Consider the following 19,561-nt stretch of genomic DNA (forward strand, 5'->3'; position numbering starts at 1 on the left):
GTTTGCATTAGATTACACTCCTCAGAAGAAGGAGAAATCCTGAGGTTTGAGAAGTCAAATTTTGAGAAGGTAACTCTTCCATATGGACTAACCTGGTTCCTTAAGATGGCCTGGGCTCCATCATGGTCAATCTGAACTTTCTCCTGGTGCAGCACAACCAGATGACCGTGACTGACACTTTATGCTTTTAGGAGCTGTATTCTATGTGCTCCTAAAATCTTTTAAATTGCATATCTCCAGTTCTACTTATTGGATTTTTATCTTTTTGGTGTCAAATAATTTAATGAAATTAACTTACATTTTTCTAAATTCATGGGGGGGATTCTTATGTTGTGTTTTAACTTTTATTACTGTTTAACTGCCACGTAAATACTTTACACGTTGCCTTCAAGTTCAGCCAGACTGCTTGTGTGCCAAGTTACTCAGGGTTAAGAATAGGTTAACTTAGTGACTTTTCTGGTTCACCCTGTCAAGGATAGTAGCTGTTGCTTGAGAAGAGCTCACACCACCCACAACCCGATTTCTCACAGTACTGTTTCCAGACATTGAGACAAAAGAGGCCTATGTGTGAGAGGAGAGGGTCTTCCTAACAGGATGGCTGGCGAGGGGTAGCGCCCTGCCTTGTTTACACTTCAAAGGGCCCTCCCTGCAGCACATGCAACAGAACCTAATACCAGGACTTCCCTTGTTTTTGTCACCCTAGACAGTTTGAAGCCAGCATCAGGGGAAGGGGAAGGGGAAGGGTAAGAACTGACCAGAACCAGTTTTGAGGGTAAGCCGGAGAACTCCTGCTGCTGGCCTCTGCTGGAGTCTTGATAACCAAGAGGTGTCTCACTCAGGTCCAAGACCCTTGGCTGGTATCAGAGTATACTCCTGAAGAATGTGTAAAGATACAGAATTTTGGGCTCCTCGTGACTGCAAAGTGACCTCTTCTCACCGAGAATTGACCACCCATGACAACCACCAACACGAAGCTCCAGTGGGACCTGCTCTTAATGCAGACAATGACCATCTGGGATGACAACCAACATGAAGCTCCATTGAAACCTACTCTTTGAACCTACAGCGACAGCCTGCGTCAATCACCATTGTGAATTGCCACAGATGACCAACCATTGCACTACACTAGCGACTGTCCATGAGGCCTGAACTGCTTCTCAAGCGAACAACCACCAATGTGAATGACCCTCTTTTCACAGGACTTGAGGAGATAACTCTTCAGTAGGATTAACTTGGTCCCTGTGTCCCACCCACGTTCTATTGTGGTCAGCCTGGACTTCAGTGCGACTGGAGAACCGTGAGTGGTGCTTTGTGATGCTATTTTCACCAAAAACTTTAAAAAACCTCATATCTCCAGTCCTACTGATTGGACTTTTGTTGTGTTGGTATAATTTTATTTATTAACATGTACTCTTAATTTTCTAAATTGGTTTGTGATTTTTTTTCTTGTGCTGAGCTTTCATGATATTACTGTTCGAGTGCTGCATAAATACTTTACTCATTGCCTCTCAATTAAAGCCTGACTGCTCTTGTGCCAAGCTACCAGAGGGTTAAGCACTAGTTTATTTAGCGACTTTTGTCATTCGCCCTGACAAGGATCGTATTTATTAAGTGAGTGGGGCTTCCATCCCTCTCAACTAATAACCCAGTTTTTATATTATTTTCAGTAGTGGAATCCAGTACTTGTGTTTGTTCAGTGCCACTCAGTGATTTGAACAAAGCTAAAAATCCCTAACGATAAAATGACATCCGAATCGATCCTTTTTTAAATTCTCCTTGATTGGCCATATGTTTTCCTTTTTCCAAATTCAATTCCCAATTCAATCCCACAAATTCAAGGTAGCAGAAAAAAGTTCTGCAAGGAGAGAGGGCTGACTGTGATCAAAGGGGCTAAAAAGGTGTTCTTTAAAATAGCCCTCAGACCCTTTGAGGAGATCCCCATTGTGCAAGCTACAACAGAGAAGCAAGAAGGGGAGAAGATGGATAAGGAGGATGAAGCAGTAAGTTGCATGGTCACAGGCGAAGGGCTACAGTAGGAAGAGGAGGACAACTTGTCCACATGAAGGAGGTCCTGTCAGGACAAGGAGCAGAGGAAATTGACTGCAGAAGAAAAAAAGCACAGGCAAAACGAAAGGAGACAGCTGTAAAAAGTGGCTTGGAGCAGAAAAAGCTGGTTTTGGAAGATACAAAGATAGAGGCTGACAAAGCCTTGCAGGAAAAAAAAAAATTGCTGGCTGATGAAATGAGCCAAAAGGAACTAGGCTTAAAAACCCAACAGTTTCAGGGTTTAGCAGCAACGGAGATAGCAAAAATACAGTGCCAATCCGAGACAAAAGCCTATGAGGTAGCTCTAGAAATGGATAGGAACCCTGAGGAGGACTGGGGAGACATCCCTGGAGGCATATAACCACTATGGGGATGGGTTCTCAATTTTCCCAAGGGAAGGGTGACAGAAAAAAGTACCCATTCAAGAAGAATACCCTTGTCAAGAAATATGGTCTCACCCATGAGCAGTGCAACTTCATGTTTAGGGACAGCGAAAGCTGTCAAGCCAGTCCTGGGTGTATTTTGTGGATTACTTTTGTAAGGCACTAGATGGTTGGGTGAAGGGCAGTGGGTTGAGTAACTACAACAAGCTGTACAATCTGATTGTAAGACTGCACATGTTCGATAATTGTCTTCCAGAGCTGTGCCAACACTTGGTAGATTCTCAGCCCACAGTACCCCAGGAGATGGCAAAGGAGGCGGCTGCTGGCTCAGCACCAGGGTCTAGAATAACGTACCTGGGGGAGGGGGTTCACCATAAGGGTGGACAAGGTCCCCACCAGAAGAAAGTGGGACGAGACCGGGATGAATCCAAACGGTTCTCCAAAGGACCCCAAAACAGTTCTCGGAGGAAGGATTCCCAGCCTGAATAAAAGAAGGTAGACTTTCATGGCCAGAAGCCCCCAGGCCAATTTACACCCAAGTGCTATCAATATGAGGATGTAAAGCGGGATCCCACCTGCGGAAAATGGAAGCAGCCTCCCACTTGTAGACAGACAATGGGTATGGCAAGAGTAGTGCTCGGCTGGAGGTTGCTCGAGTCAGTGGTGGTGGGGATGCGGAGTGCAGAGGTTACCCTAATATCACTAGGTTAAAAAGGGCTGCTACCAAATGCTTACAAGCCAAGCTGAACAATTCTAAAAAGTATAGGCAGTGGGTCACCATCAATGGGCAGAGGCTCTGAGTTACATAATCTCTAAAGTAGTGCACCAGGTTGTATGGTGGGGGTTTTCAGGCTCCTGAAGGGTATCTGTGAGTCTGGCCATACCTGTGGATTGTATGCCTGGAAATGATATGTAGCACACCACTTAGAAGGAGCTGAAGCTTCGGTAGCACTTGGAGATTTTAGGGTTGTCTGAGTGGGTGTGGCTGACCATACAGACCTTGGCAGCCCAAGAAGAGAGTCCAAGGGACCTGGAGCCTGAAACAATGGCCCAGGTACCTGCTAAAAAGAGGAAAGGCAGGGGGCATATGAAACTCGGTCCAGAAGTTCCCTTTGTTGAGGCGGAGGCTGATATAAAAGGTGATGCCCCGGAACCTATAGGGCAGGACATGGTAGCCCTGGGAGAGTTCTGCCAAGTGCATAATGAGTTGCCCACTCTTGGAAGCCTATGGCGACAGTCAGCAGCTCTGGCAAACGGAAACATCTCTGGTGATCACCTTCTGTTCTGGGAGAATGATCACTTGTACAGTGAGCCTAAGGTCCAAGCCTGAATCAACCCTCATGTTTGTGGTGCCCCAGTATGACAAAACCTTCCTCGTGGGACTGACTCATGATGTACCTCTGGCAGGACGTCAGGGGCAGACCAAGACCTTTGCAATGCTGGTCACCCACTTTTATTGGCAAAGGGTAGGAATGACCTTGGATGCATTCTGCAGATCCCCATCCCCCCTGCCAGACCAGTGGGAAGTCACAGGAAAAGGTGAAGGCTCCCCTGACTCCTCTCCCTGTAGTAGGCACCCTGTTTAAAAGAGTGGGAATCAGCATTGTGGTGCCACTGGACCCCAAGGCAGCCTTGGCAACAGGTTTATCCTAGCCTTGGTGGACCATGCCACTTGAGACCAGAGGCCACACCTCTGAGGACAGTGACTGCATCCACAGTGGCCATGGCACTGATAGGGATCTTTACTTGGGTGGGTTTCCCCAAAGAGGTGGTGTCTGACAGAGGAATCAACTTCATGTCAGCATACATGAAGTCAATGTGGGATGAGTAACCTATAAGCTCTGCATACCCTACCAACCCCATAACAATGGGCTTGTTGAAAGGTTCAACAAGACCCTCAGAGGCATGATCATGAGCTTGTCAGAGCCCAGAGGAGTATGTTGGACACCCTCTTGCCATGACCGTTGTTTGCTTCCAGGGAGGTGCCTCAGAAGGGCTCAGGTCTCAGCCCCTTTAAACTTATATGGTCACCGTGTAAGGAGGCTTCTCAGCATTGTGATGGAGAGGTGGGAGTTAGCTCTCAAGACCCCCACCCCCCCCCACCCCCAAGATGTAGTCAGTTACATGTTGGCTCTCAGGGCTCAAATTAAATGCATTTGGCAAAAGGCCACTGAGAACCTGGAGCCAGTGGGAATCAATGAACCTGGCATGACCAGAAAGCCCCACCTATCTGGTGGACCTCAAGATCCCTAGAAACCATTTGAGAGTTCTGCATGTCAACTGTCAAAAATAATACTTTAAGAGGTTGAACATGCTCTTGGTAATGGATGGAGGTAAGGAGGGTGAACCTCTCCCAGATCGCCTCACCTCTAAAGAGCAAGATGGTTAAGCAGAGGGAGCGAACCTCTCCCCCTCACTGACTGAGGAGAACGAATGAAGCCAGTTGCTGGACCGATTCTTCTCGTTCTCAACTACTCTTGGGCTCATCACTTTGTGTACCCATGATATTGACACTGGGGATAGCATGCCTGTCACTAATGAAATCTACAAACTGTCTGACAAAGTTAGAGCTAGAAGGAAAGGTTTAAGATGGTGGAGTTAGGTGTGACTGAGCACTTCAACACTTGTTGGTCCAGTCTACTGGTTCAGGTGCCCTAGGCCGCCCCACCAGATGCCACACCAGAACTCCAGCTCTCTGTGGATTACAGAGCGCTCAACTCAGTCACCAAGACTGATGCACACTTCATCCCAGTGCTGACGAGCTCCTTGACCAGCTGGGAGCTGCAAAGTTCCTGAGTCCTTCTGATTTGATATCAGGGTACTCAGATTGCCTTAACCGAGGGGGCCAAGGAGAGGTATGCATTCTCCACACAAATGGGCCAGTTCCATTTTCAAGTGATGCCCTGTGGGCTAAAGGATGCCCTTGCCACCTTTCAGAGGTTGGTCAGCTGCATCCTGCCAGGGTTGGAGGACTTCAGTGCCGTCTACTTGGATGACACTGCAGTCCTTATCTCTAGCTAGGATAAGCATCTGCACTGCCTCTGGGCAGTACTTCTAGCCCTGCAGATGACAGGCCTGAGTATCAGCAAGTAAGATAGGGAATGTTTCAGTTGTGTCCTAGGGTCACCAAGTCAGCAGGGACTTGGTGCAGCTCCTCCAACCCAAAATACAAACCATCCTGGCCTTGGAACCCTACTCACAACTAAACAATGAGGGCTTGATAAAACCTGTAGCCTTCATCAGCAGGAGGCTACTGCCCAGGAAACAGAGGTGGAGTGCTATAGAAGGGGAAACATTTGCAGTCGTCTAAGCACTGAAGAAGTTGAGACTATACTTGTTTGGGGCTCACTTTTGGATTGAGACAGACCAAAGACCCTTTAGATGGCTAATGCAGATGAGGGGTGAAAATCCTAATGTACTGAGTGGTCCACCTCCCTACAGGGAATGGCCTTTATGACTGGAACATTGTCCAGGGACTGACCACACCAATGCTGTCCAGGTTTTTCTGCCTTAGCGATCAGCACCCCATGAGGATGAGAGTTCTCCCTGCTTTTAGCAGGGTGGTACATGTTAGACCTGACATTCAAGTGGTATTCCTGCAGAATACTTTTGCCTTCTCTCCCTGATTTTATCTGAACTTGTTTTGTTGGCATTAGGACTCTGTAAACATTTACATTGCTAACCAGTGGTAAAGTGCCAGTGCTCTTTCCCTAAAACATGGAACAATTGGCTTACACCTATTTGGCACCTTTAATTTACTTCTCAGTCCCAGGGCATGTAAACGAAATGCTACTAGTGGGCATGTGCACTCATTCTGCCAATCATTATAGTAGTCCTTTTAAAGCACGTATCAGGCCTGCCATTGCAGCCCGTAGTACAAGTTTAAACTGCTATTTTTACCTGGCAAACTAAACCTTTTGCCAGGCTTAAACCTCTTTAAGCTACAGGGACACAACAACCTTCCGGAGGCATCACTTCAACTTCCCATCTGACCAGCATCATCTGGACTGCCTGAGCCTCACTGCTGGCCTCTACTGGAATAAGTCCCGAACCCAAGAGGTGCCGCCTACATCCTAGGCCCTTGGCTGGCATCAGTTGGTAAGGTGACTTTTGGACTCATTGTGACTGTGAAATGACCTCTACATGCTGAGAATTGACGGCCTGTGATGACCACCAACATGAAGGTCACGCGTGACCTGCTCTTCGCACTGATGACGACCGTCTGCCAAAGTGAAGCTTCAGTGAGGCCTGCTCTTCACGCCAACAGCCAACACAAATCTTCAGCGATGACCATCTCTTCACGCTACAGCAGTGGCCATCCGAAACACCCAATCTGCTCCTCACACCAACAGACTCCTCATCGTGGCCTCCGCCAATGAGAACAGCACTCTTTGTGCAGACTTGAGAAGGTAACTCTTCAACAGGATGAACCTGGTCCCTGCATCTGAACCGCACCCCATTGCAGTCTGCCTGAACGTGTCATTTTCCCCCATTCCACCGCAACCAGGTAATTGAGAGTGTTGGTTTGTGCTTTCTGGGGCTACTGCAACCTAAAACTTAAATCACTGGTTCTACTGATTGAATTTTTGTTGTTTTGATGTCATTTTTTGTAATTAAAAATTAGCCTACTTTTCTAAATGTGTTTTTTTCTAGTGTTGTCTTCTCACTTTCTTTCTGTTTAACTGCTGCATAATTACTTTACATATTGCTTCTAAATTAAGCCTAACGGCTTTGGGGGAAAAGCTACTCAATGGTCAAGCAAAGGTTAATGTAGTGACTTTTGTGGTTCACCCTGACAAGGATTATGTTTATTATTGAGTGGGGCTTCCACTCACCCCACTCAACTAATAACCCAATTTCTTACACTGAGCAATGCCAATTCCGTAAAAAAGTGGGGCTCACTCATTCCCACATTGGTAGCAAGGGAGTCCAGATCCATAAGCTATCAGCATCACATAACTGGCCCAGATCACTCTGTCTACTCAGAGGGTGATTACATTAACAAACGTCTAGAGAGAGGTTTCACTACTGATAAAAGGCTCGATGATTTCCAGCTTCAAGTGCTGGAGAGTGTCAGACAAACAAGCAGAATTCTTCTTTTTCCTGCTGTGGTTGAGGACGTGGACTGTCCTTATCAGTGGATTAGGTGCACCCTGATGACATGATTTTCCTAAAATTAATTTTACCACATCCCAGATCACAAAGGAATCAGATGTACTGCCACTTACAGGAATGGACATTGCTATAATATCAAACAATAATTTAGGACAATGCTAGGAAGAAATAATTTGCTTCTGTTGAGTGTGATGTAAGTAATACCAAATGGTAAGCTTTTCCTTAATAGTTTCAGATTTAAAAAGAATATGATGTATTTTCCATGCATTGTAAAGTCAAGTATAGCTAAATCAATGCTACACACACCTGAAATATTACACTGTTTTCGGTACCAAATAACATAACTATTTTACATGCTAAAGAGTTTCTTGTAAAAAGTAATGGAAACTGTTAAACCATTTTGGAGGATATTTATTTCTCTACAATGAAATTAAATAAAAATCTAGATCAGTTGTACAAAATAAATACCACAACAGCAATAAAATACTGAAAATATGTGAAAGCGTTAAAACAACAGAAATGTCATATCAGCAGTGATTCCAAGATAAATATGTTTCAACCGAAGAACATAGTATTATTAACCCATCCACGTATCTAGTAGACGGAATTGTTATAGCACAACAATAATCGCACTTTACATATTTTAGGCATGTTAAAGACTGATAATCTTATGGTGTGATTGCAATAAAGAGGCACTGTAATGGGAACACAGTTTTACTGCACTAAGTATTTTTCCATAAGAACAAACACATTCAGAATTTCCAAGAGCTGTTCTAAACAGTGGAATATAAATATTACAAACATTAATGTAAGTCGATTTTCCATGAGAGGTGCATTGGTTTCAATATTTGTATCAAAGAATCAGTTTGTGAATATTGTTGTAAAAACTGTTACAAATGCACTGCCAAGACAGCTTCCTTATTGCAACAAAAGATTATGATTTCAATGATAATATAACATGACAAATTATGACATTTGGAAAGGATAGGTTTAAGCTACTGTGTGTAATAAAATGTACATACAGTAAACATATTTGTTAAGTAGCCACTTTACTATGTATATTTTGCAACCTCTTAATTGTGGCAATCTAACTCTCTAAATGTATCAGTAACATTCTCCTTCATTCTCTATAAAAAGCAATAAATGCTTCTTGATTAATGGCACAACAGATTTCGACAGTAAAAATATTAAGAAAAAGCAAAGTGTCCCTCCTCTTTTAAATATACTTCTACCGATAACATAGACTACAGATATCTGAACATATATCCTGTATTTAACAACTTGTTTACTTTCTGCCACTATACATTATTACAATGGCTTATTTTCTTATGAAATAACAGCCAAAACCACCATTACCTTATTGCACAGACCAGATCTGACTAAGAAGACACACTATGTGCAATTCCCAGTGTAAGTGCTAAAAGTTGCACCTTTCTATCAATTTGCAAATAATAAAAACCCAAGAAGAATGAGGACGCAGAGGATTGCGGATGTTTGGGAATCACTCTGCTAGCTTAATGTAGTTCTTCTGGGTTAGGCTTGTGATTCTGTATTGGAAACCAGATTTTTTGACTTGAGGTAGGGGAAAACTTTATTAAAGCCTTCTCTTGTCCATAAATGGTAAACTTTTCATTAAAAAAAATGTTACACACTATGGGCCTGATTACAACTTTGGCAGAGGGGGTTAATCCGTCCCAAATGTAACCGACATCCCACCTGCCGTATTACGAGTCCATTACATCCTATGGAACTCGTAATATGGTGGGCGGGATATCCATCACATTTGGGACAGATTAACCCCCTCCGCCAAAGTTGTAATCAGGCCCTATGATTCGAAATAATATATTTCTCTTTCATGTCTTTTTGTCTGTGCAATGATGGACAGGAATTTAATTAAGAACATACTTTCCACATGCATTACATTTGAAATGTTGCCCTCTATTGATTTTCCTTAAGACTTCAAGACCATAATTTGGATTCCTGACAGAAAAAAAACATCTACGCATTCACATAAGCAGAGACGTTAACCCTTTTCATTCAGGATAATGATAATTAAAGATAAAAGTTAGTACAACTTAAACTGTTTTCAGCCGGGAAAATTAACAACTGTTTTCTGTCTCTAAAAATGTTACATGGATTTGACTTGCTGAAATAATGAAAGTTTTGAGAGGGCATGCCACTCCTGAATTTTTTGAAGGATCCTTTGGTTACATGAAACTCAACATTAGTGAAAGAGTCAAAACAAAGTTCGATTTTTCGATCATATACACATCCTTTGAATGTAAGCTAGCTCATACCGACACTTTTGTTGCAATGTAGACATTCTACCAATTAAAGTGATCTCTTGATTCATTGAAATATTTCCGTAAACTTCTCTTCATTTGGGACCTCACATTTCTCAGGAATAGACTTCCTTGAAAACACCAAAACCAGGCAAGGCACATAATAAATTGTTAGCATTACCCTATACACATGTAGGGCTAATAGTTACTGTTTAATTGGTCCTTAAAGAATGATGACAATACGCAATAACCAATAACTAAATCTTGCACATGTTGTGCCTGGGGAAGTGTCCTTAACCAACAAATTAGGGAAAAAGACCCTTGATCACATGACAAGAACCTTAATGTTATTTAAATTTAGTATATAATATTCATCTAGAAATATATTTTTCTGAAACTATTAATTTTGCTCTTAAAACTATAGCCATGATGCATGCAATATTCAAAATAAAATGCTTTCAACCTTTGAATTAAACGTTTTCAACATTACGTGTCTGATAGTATTCTTCTGCAGTATGTTGTACCTCAGAAATATGTTTCAGACGAATTATAGATAATTCCCAAGATAAATAATTGTTTTCCTGTACTTAAATCATCCGATTCCTGCATATAGTAGCTCCAAAACATATAGTGTATGTCACTTTCCTTGATGACAAACTGTTGCGCTACATAGACACTATAAGCCATTGCAGGTAAAAAAAATGGAGTACTCATTTAAAGCAGAGGCCCTTCTTAGCAACCACACAACTATGAAATGACTGCAAAATTATGTTGCAGCCACGGAAACTCACGGCAACATGGGTTAGACTAACCTAAATTTTAGGTTTCTGACCCATGCCTAGAAAAACATAAGTTCTAAAATAAAACAATGTGTAGGCACTTTCACGTGAGAAACTAGTCTACTCCAATTGTGCCAGGCAGAACTTTTTAATTGCAGTTAAGGTGTAACTTCTGCTTAAATTCCCTGCTACCGATTTTGAAAACAAATGAATTGCTTACATCTTCAATGGTTAATGATGCAAATAAGTAAGAAGTTCAAACTTTATCTTATCAACACATCGACTGAGAAGAGAGTTTACTAAGTTACTGAAAACAACCAAATGGACATTATCTAGAAGTCGAACGAAACTGTCATAAAAGTCCGCATTAAAAAGTTATAGAAAAACACTATTTGGGAACTCCCCATAAAAATGGTGTTGTGCAATATCCACTGTGCACTTAATGTTTGGTAACTTAAACACCGATGGACGTTGTCTTAAATGTGAGAGGAATAATCAAACATTGGCAAGTGCACTGGAGTAAATAAAACGAATGCATACAAAATATTTCAAATTATGCTATTGGTAAATCTTCGCCATTAAATCTAAGGTAAAAGAAAATAGTAATGGCACATTTTCGTATGTAGCTTTTCAGGAGTCTTTGAAACAAACTGCACATTGTGTTCTGACTCAACGCATTAATCATTGTTAGTTCAGGATAAAATTAAATACATGATTAGAAATATGGTACCTCAGATTTAAACTTAGAGAAAGAAAGGCGTATATTAATTATAATGTAGGTTTTACAGTGCAGAGAATTTCCATTAGAACACTACCATTATGAACACATCAAATTCCCGAACAAAGCTCTAGTGGAGTCCAATATCCTCTTCTTTCTGTTCCCGTAATAACTGGCAAGATAATCTTGTTCACATTTCTTTGCTCTTTTTTTATCGCAAAATTTCTGAATTATTGAGGTAAAATCAGTTTTATCCTTCGTCTTTAGGCAGCACAAAATCACATGCTTCATTAACTGTTCCAGGGTTCACTGCCCGGCAGTACTCCTTTTTTTTTGCATGTCATCCACAAAATCCTCGCTGTTTACCTTTCCGACTTCAAAGCACGTATGCAAAAAACATAATGACAATTAAGAGAGCCACTAACGCAAAGAGTAGCTGCTGAAGCCAGACACAGTACTGTATTTGCTCTTCGAGTCTTTTGTTCATTTCTAATAGTTGAGTCATCTGATGAGAGAAAGAAATACATAGTGCACAATGGTTTTAATACAAAAAAGTTACATATGTAAGGCACTCCGAAAACATAATGCCATGCTATTTATACAATGAACCTACATTAAAAGATGACAAGCTCTAGCAAACGGTATAATTTTTATTCCAATACTGGTGTTAGTTGCACCCCAACGGGTCAGGAATAACTGGCTTCGGCCTAGCGCACAATGTTCTTGTTCGAGACGAGAAATTACATTTCCTGTATAAAATAATCTCATTTCTAATAACGACTATTCTTGGTGTTAAGAACTGGGATGGCATCACAGTAATGGAATACTTTTCAGCCAACTAAGCGGCGACTGTCCAACTGGCTCTGCCTAGGTAACAGCAGCAGCATCGTGAGGGAAGGGTGGAGTGGTGTGAGGACAACGCCTATACTCACCTGATCATGTTGCAGCCACTGCCACAGTCAATAAAATATTCAGGGTAGGAGAGGTTCCTAAATTGGGACTCAAGCAGCCTTGTACTGTCAAGGAAGCTGGTCACAGCCCAGTGGCAAGAACATCTTAACGGGTGCTCTGTGATGTAACTAGACTGTGACAAGAGTTGACTATGACTGGGGGGACCAATAGGACAAGGGCAAAAGGGATATGGGCTTCAACAGAAAGGGAGTAGGTAAATAGTAAAAGGGTCACCAACATGCAGTCGGGTTCACTCGTAGTTTAATATAGGAAAGTCACATCAGACGAGACCCACATAAGCAAAGGTTGTGCACAGTGTAAAAAAAAAAAAAAAAAAGTTCTAACTGGCAGTAAAAGAACTGCAGCGCACACAAACATTCAAACATTAAGCTCTGACTAAATAAAGAGATACAAAAAAACAGGATAGGCACTGGGCAGCGTTCTGGGTGGATATGACAACACCACACACAACCAAAGGTACTACTGCCACTACATACAAGGCCTTGTAATGTGCTAAAGTTAAAGCTAGAGAGTCTGATTACTTAACAAAAGAAGCTTATTTGTTTCAAAACCATATCACTGATGTTTAGCCAGGGGTGGCTCCTCCGTTAGGGCAGAGGTGCGCCACCCTCCCGCCATCAGCAGAAGCTCCACAACCTTTAACAAACGAAAAGATAATAAACCATGTTTATTATCGTTTCGTTTGTTAAAGAGGCAGGGCCACAGGGTGATATGCAGTGAGGGGGAGTGCTGCACATGTATGTTTGGCCAGCTGTCTCGGGCCAGCCAAAAACACATGCGCAGTAGGTTCTCTTCAGCAAGCCAACACAGTTGCTAGGCTGGAGAGAGCCTGCACAGGCTTCAAGTCTGCCTAGGAGCGCCCTTGCTCAGCACTCCCAGCCAATCCATTGTCCGCAGGGCAGGCTGGGAGCCTGAGCCTGCAGCGACGAGGGAAAGAGAGCAGCGGCAACGAAGGAGGTAAGTTTTAATTTTTTAATTTTTTTTTTTATTAAATGTTTCCAATCCCCCCCATGCACTGCACCCACCCCACCCCTTCTAAAGGCAGCGAACTGCAACTGTGTTTAGCTGTCTCAATGTATATAGGCAAGGGGCCAAAATAATAACTAAGATACAAGCGACGTGCTAGGAACTGCAATGTAATATGAAGGAATTTTCACGAGTGTTTGGCAATGTAAAAAGTCATCATGCCTTTTTTTGTATTTTTTTTTTTTTACACAACCTGGTGCGGGTACTACCGGCGCTTATTCAACCATGGCCCAATGTTGCACTCACAAGCCCAGGTATCCCCTCTTACACCTTCTAGTCACAGGGTCTTAGTCTCCTTCTTATTTAGTGTCTTTAGATCACACCCAGATAGGGTCATTCCCCAGTGACCTACAGTCATCATCCATTCAACCCATTTTAACTCTAAGCCTCCTTTTTTGTGTGTCAGTAATTGAGGGAATGGTGAAATGCCTGGGGAGATAACAGAGTTGCTGCTCGGCTTGTGTGACCAAAGGGGCACATCTTTGTATTCCATTTTTTTTTTTAGGTGGGTTCAAATTTAGACAAGATTACTTTTTGATAATATTACTTTTGTCCTCATTGCGCTCACATGGTGGATTCCAGTTGGCAATGAGGGAGTTGGGTGATGAAGGAGAAGCATTCTGCAGCCAAGGAGAGAACACCAACTCCTGGGGGCAGTCATCTGAAGCTCAGCATGTTCCTTTGACAATGGTGAACCAGAAGCCTTCATGATGGAGCTGATGAGTAAGTATACTAATGTTTTCTTTCTTACTATCTGATGAACAAGTTACTTACCTTGGGTAATGCCTCATCTGGTAGAAGTTATATCTAGTTATAGATTCCTTACCTTAGAATTTTCCCAGCAGTCTGACTGGATCCGGAAGATTTTTCATAAGCAGTACCCCTGCATGCTGGTAGGTGGCATCATTCAGCTCTGCGTGCGTCGAAGGTGTTGTCTGCGTTTGAAGTGACGTCTATATAGGCCTCACCGAGCGCTGACGCCAGTTTCTTTTCACAACTTTCCACTCTAGAAGCACAGAGCCATGAAGAACACTGACCACTGGTGTGAAAAATTAGGCCCCTAAAAGGGAACAGACTGGTCCCTAGAAATCTGTTCGCAGAGCAGGGAGGATGGGTGGGTTGGTAAGGATTCTCTGGCTAGATTTAGTCTCTACCAAAGAAGGTATTACCAAAGGTAAGTAACTTGTTCATCTGATAGAGACTTCTAGCCGTAGATTCCTTACCTTAGAATAGATACCCAAGCAATACCACTCCCCCAGGATGGGTCTGCAGACCAATTTCAAACAAATAATTCTTGCAGAGGTGATTGCCACGAGGAAGGCTGATTTAACTATAAGGACAGTCATGGACAATCATGAAGAAGCTCGAAGGGAGCACACATTGAGAATGTTAACACAAGATTAAGGTCCCACTGAGAGATAAGTGGCTAAGAAGGAAAGCGATGAACAAGACCCTTTAGAAACCTATTTACAATAGGGGACTTGAAAGGGATGGGTGGTCATGCAAGTGTGGAAAAGAAGAAATAGTAGAAAGATAGCCCTTGAGAGTGCCCAGAGCAGAGATTTGCTGGGCAAGATAGAGAATAAAAAGGAGAACCTGAGAAAAGGGGGGGCAGAAAGGCAGGCATTTACAGTCTTGGTGGCACGACGTCTGGCTGCAAAGATGACATCACAGACTTTGGAGGAAGGCTGAAAGCTGTCAACTGCCACCATTCAATCTCCACGCAAGAAGCAAGAGACTGGACAGGTTCGGATGAGGACCCTTCCTTGCTACTTCTACAGACGATCCTCCTGAATGGGCAACCAGATCGGAGGATCGATGGCCATGCTCAGTAGCTCACGATACCAGACTCTCCATGCCCAGTCTAGAGCCACAAAAATGACTTGGACCCAGTCGTTCTTGATCTTTTTGAGAACTCTGTGCAGAAGTGGTATGGGTATGAAGACGTACAAGAGGCCTGCCATCCACCCGAGATGAAAAGCATCTCTAAGCAAGAGCCACCTTGGAAATTTCAGTGTGCAACTCTGCTGGACATTGCACGTTCTCAGCAGAAACTACCAGATCTAACCAAGGCTATCTCCACTGCAGAAAGAGAACTTGCACCACCTCCGAATGGAGATGCCATTCGTGATCCTCTAAGCATCTTCGACTGAGTTCGTCTGCCCTGGCATTGAAAGATCCCGCCAGGTGTTGAACCACCAGGGATATGCGGGGATGTTACAGCCATGTCCAGAGATGCAGGACCCTGAACAAGGGTCCACGACCCCAAGCTGCCCTATTAGTTAGTTAATACCATATGGTGGTGGTTTATGTGAACACCTGTACTAGCCTTCCTTTGATGGAGGGTAGAAAGGCTTTCTATACCATTCGGAGCTCCAGCAGGTTGATATGGAGTCCAGATTCCACTGGAGACCAAAGTCCTTTGATCTTCACCTCTCCAAGATAGCCACCCAAACCCAGAAGTGACGCATTTCTCACTACTGTGCAATATGGTTGGGGAAGAGAGAGGGGGTCTGCCGCTGACCCAATCTCTGTTTGTTAGCCACATTGCATGTCTTTTCCAGCTCCCTCTGAGACCTGGACCATGTTGGAGAGATTCCCCTGATGCTGTGCCCATTGGAACTTCAGGTCCCACTCCAGAGCCCGCATATGCCACCCGGCAAGTGTCACTAGCAGGATGCAGGAGACCATGCAGGATGCATAGGCCTTGAGTCCCAACAGTCTCAGGGTCTGTCTCACTGAAATCCAGGTTAGAGGGTGAAACATCAATATCATAGCCTGAATTTCTTGGACTCGCCGTTTTGGAGTCTGAAAGTGGAAGATAACAGCGTGGGACGAGCCTGCCTTAAAAAACCAGTCTTCGACAAAGGGGAAGACTGGCACCCCTGATCTCTGCAGATGAGTTGCAACCACCGCCATCGCCTTTCGGATCACATAGAGGGCACTGGTAAGGTCAAAAGGGAGCACTGCAAACTGAAAGCGCTCGTGGTCTACTGTGCATCACAGGTTAACACCTGTGGGCAGGCATAACGGGAATATGAAACTATGCATCCTGCAAGTCCAACGCTACCATCCAGTCTCCTGGGCCTAGGGGAGACAGCACCTGTGCTAACATGAGCATTTAAAACTTCTCCTTCTTGAAGAAGTAGTTAAGGGGCCATAGGTCTAGGATATGACAAAGCCCCCCATCCTTCTATGGCACCAGAATCTAGTGAGATCAGCAACCAAGATCCACTTCTGGCTTCGGCACACTTTCTATGGCTCCCTTGGCCAAGATAAGCAGAGATGGGATATATGATCCTCTGTCAGCCAGTTGTAAGATGGTGGCACGGGGAGGGGGTGGTCATTGTCCAATGTTATGGTCTGCTAGCGGGGCAGGTGATGGCGAATCCTGCCACCAACTGGATGTCAATGAAGGTATACGGGCAGATTAGGAGGGTTTGGAGGCTGTGGTTGCTGGGGTGGTGGATTAACCTTACTGCTGGCTGCCTGACCCATGAGATCAGTGGATACCACGCCCTCCGCCATGCAGAGGCTGGGAAGCGTGAGCGGCACAGGTGCTGCAAGGGTATTGGCACAGCTGGAAACACCTACTGTAGCTACTAAAGGAGCAAAAGGATTGGAGGTGATGTGGTGCCACACAAAGGCTCAAAGACCTGGCCGTGGTCTGACTGTTCTTAAAGTGCTCCGGCACAAATCTGCATTGTCTCTGAAGAGACGGAAGCCATCAAAGGGCATGTTCATCAGGTATGATTGGCTATCTCCCAAAAAGCTAGTCATCTTTCACCAAGTGTGGCGCCTCAAGACCACCATCGATGAAACCGCTCTGCCTAGAGAGTCGGTCGTGTCAAGTCCACTATGGATTGAGAACTTCACTGCATCTCTCCTGTTGGCGACAGCCTGAGAGAGAGCATGGCCCGGGCTTCCTTCGGGACCGTTGGCAGCACCTGTGTCCCACAGCACTTGGGAGTAGTGGCCCAAAAGCCATGTGGTATTCACAGACCGCAATACCAGGCTGGTGGAAGAAAACTTCTTCTTCCCCACAGTGTCCACCCTCTTGGATTACCTGAAAAGGGATGCGATTTGGAATGCACCAGGAATTACACTGGAGATAGAGGCTTGGACCAACATGCTTTCTGGGGTGGGTTGTTGGGTAAGGAAGTCTTGGTCAACTAGACAGGGGCAATGGAGGGGGGTAATTGTCCTATTCACAGGACCATGTCCCCAGGAGGACGTCAGTGAGGGCTCCATTAAACAGGAGTAGCAGCTCTGATGGGGGAAGACCCCCAGTTGCAGCACCTCTGTCAAGACATTGGTCTTGAATGCCACCGAGGGCAACTGAGGGTCAAGAACCTTGGCCGCCCTCTGTAGCACCAGTGAATGACGCACCCTCCTTCATAGCCATGGTAGGGGAAGAAAGCATACCAGTATCTGGAGAAGTATGCAGTCCACTGGCTTCACCTAGTTCCTCATGCCAGTCCATCTTAAGGTCTTCAAAGGGCTGGTATTCTTCATTGTCCAGCAATCCCTCCCATTCCTCCCTGAGTTCTGGCACATAAAAATAGGACTCAGGCTCTGACCTGGAAGGCATGGCTCCAGAAGGTGCCGAAAACGGCATAGATCGATGCCTCTCTGGTTCCGTGTCGGAGATAAGAATGGGGGAAGAGCTGCTGGTGGGCGCCACGAGCGTCGCCATCGTGATCAGTGTTGGGGAAGATTGAGGTGGTACAACTGGCACTGGTCTGGATCCAGGAAAGGATCTTTGGGGCACAGATGGAGCTTGGGCTGGAGCTGCACAGAAAGAGAAGGGGCCCCTCTGACACCTTGGGCCGAAGGTGAACCAGAGGAGTCGGCCCACCCAAATTTGAGGCACATGGCTTCAAAGAACACTTCTAGTTGGGAGTGGGTCACTCCAGCTCACGGAAAGTCGAGGAGGCATGAAGTCAGCTCAAGTACAGGCTCTTCCGTGAAGCAAGTCCTTGATGCACAACACTCCCTCGTCTCATCAGCTAACACATGAGTTAAAGTCGTAGTTCTCTTTAACTTCTTTTGTTCTTAGGACGGGACTTACCCAAATGGCCTGACAACTTGGAGCACAATGAGGATCTCACACTGCACGACCGCTTCCGGGACCTTCCTCTCGGCCAGGATCTCAAATGTCGTTGCATCACACAGCGAGGTGACAGGAGCTTGAGGGATTTCTCCCTCAGGGCTTCAGGTTTATGGTGTGGCAGTGGGAACAAATCTTGCAGTCATGGTCACGCTCATGGCACCAAAGGCATACAAGATGCAGGTCAGTCACCAGTTACAGACAGGTGTTGCAGGGCTTGAAGCTGGCATCTTTCAATGACATCCCTGCCACACCAAGAGGAAAACCTCAAAAAGGATTTGCCAAAACATCAAAAAAAAAGTTCAGTCAAAAAGTGACTGATGGGGAAGCTCTTCTCCGGATTAGTACTGGCTGGCACAGAAAGAAAAGAACGGACATTTAGGTGCCGGGGACGTCCCTTCTGGAGCAGAAGATGCAAGTGGAGCCGAATGTCACCACCTACAGGCACGCAGGGGTGCTGCTCACGAAAAATCTTCTGTATACTGTCTGGCACCTGGGAAAATTCTAAGGTAAGGAATCTGCAACTAGAAGTCTCTGTCAGATACTTTGATTAAGCCTGTGTTGTAATGATGCCGTTATAATTCAGGTTCTCCCTCTTTGAATACCAACGGAGTCAGAAGAAAAGAATGATGTGCCTTCCATCTCAAACCCTTTGAAACCTCCTTTTCTCAGAGCACTTTAAAAAAGAAAACAGAAGGGGGGAGTTTTCAAAGTTACCACAGTTACCTCAGCAACTGATTTTTATAATTTTAATGGAACATCTGGAGTTACTGGTTGCACTCAGAGAGACTTGGTATAAGTTGCAGAGGAGATAACATTGGTAAAAATGACATATCTATGCTGTCACCCCAGAATTGATTCTGCCACTTTGTGATCTAGAAGTAGCTCCAGTAACCTTTTAAGATCACCTCACAATCAACTTTAATTTGGATAGAGTTAGTTTATGCAGTGCAGAACAGCCCTGATACATATTAACTTATCTAGCTTTGAGAAAACTACCTCCCATAGGTTGAAAGTGTTAGTTCTTGGGAAAAAGGGGAAACCTTTAAAATTTATAGAGAAGAATGCACATAAATATAGTATAGGTATATAATAGTAATACATGTAGACTGTAGTCTGGCACAGCCTAA

At 44.3% G+C, this 19,561-nt stretch overlaps 1 protein-coding gene across 1 annotated transcript in view; it reads right to left on the minus strand.

The window, feature by feature from the left end:
• Positions 1–7,938: 7,938 nt before the first annotated feature.
• MOSPD2 (motile sperm domain containing 2) overlaps positions 7,939–19,561 on the minus strand; it is a 476,198-nt gene continuing 464,575 nt past the window's right edge. Inside the window, exon 15 of the mRNA XM_069205003.1 lies at positions 7,939–11,828. Within this exon, the coding sequence (XP_069061104.1) occupies positions 11,700–11,828 (129 nt within the window). The 3' untranslated portion in view covers positions 7,939–11,699. The remainder of the gene's footprint in view (positions 11,829–19,561) is intronic.

Source organism: Pleurodeles waltl, chromosome 8 (assembly GCF_031143425.1).
Source record: "Pleurodeles waltl isolate 20211129_DDA chromosome 8, aPleWal1.hap1.20221129, whole genome shotgun sequence".
NCBI lineage: Eukaryota > Metazoa > Chordata > Amphibia > Caudata > Salamandridae > Pleurodeles > Pleurodeles waltl.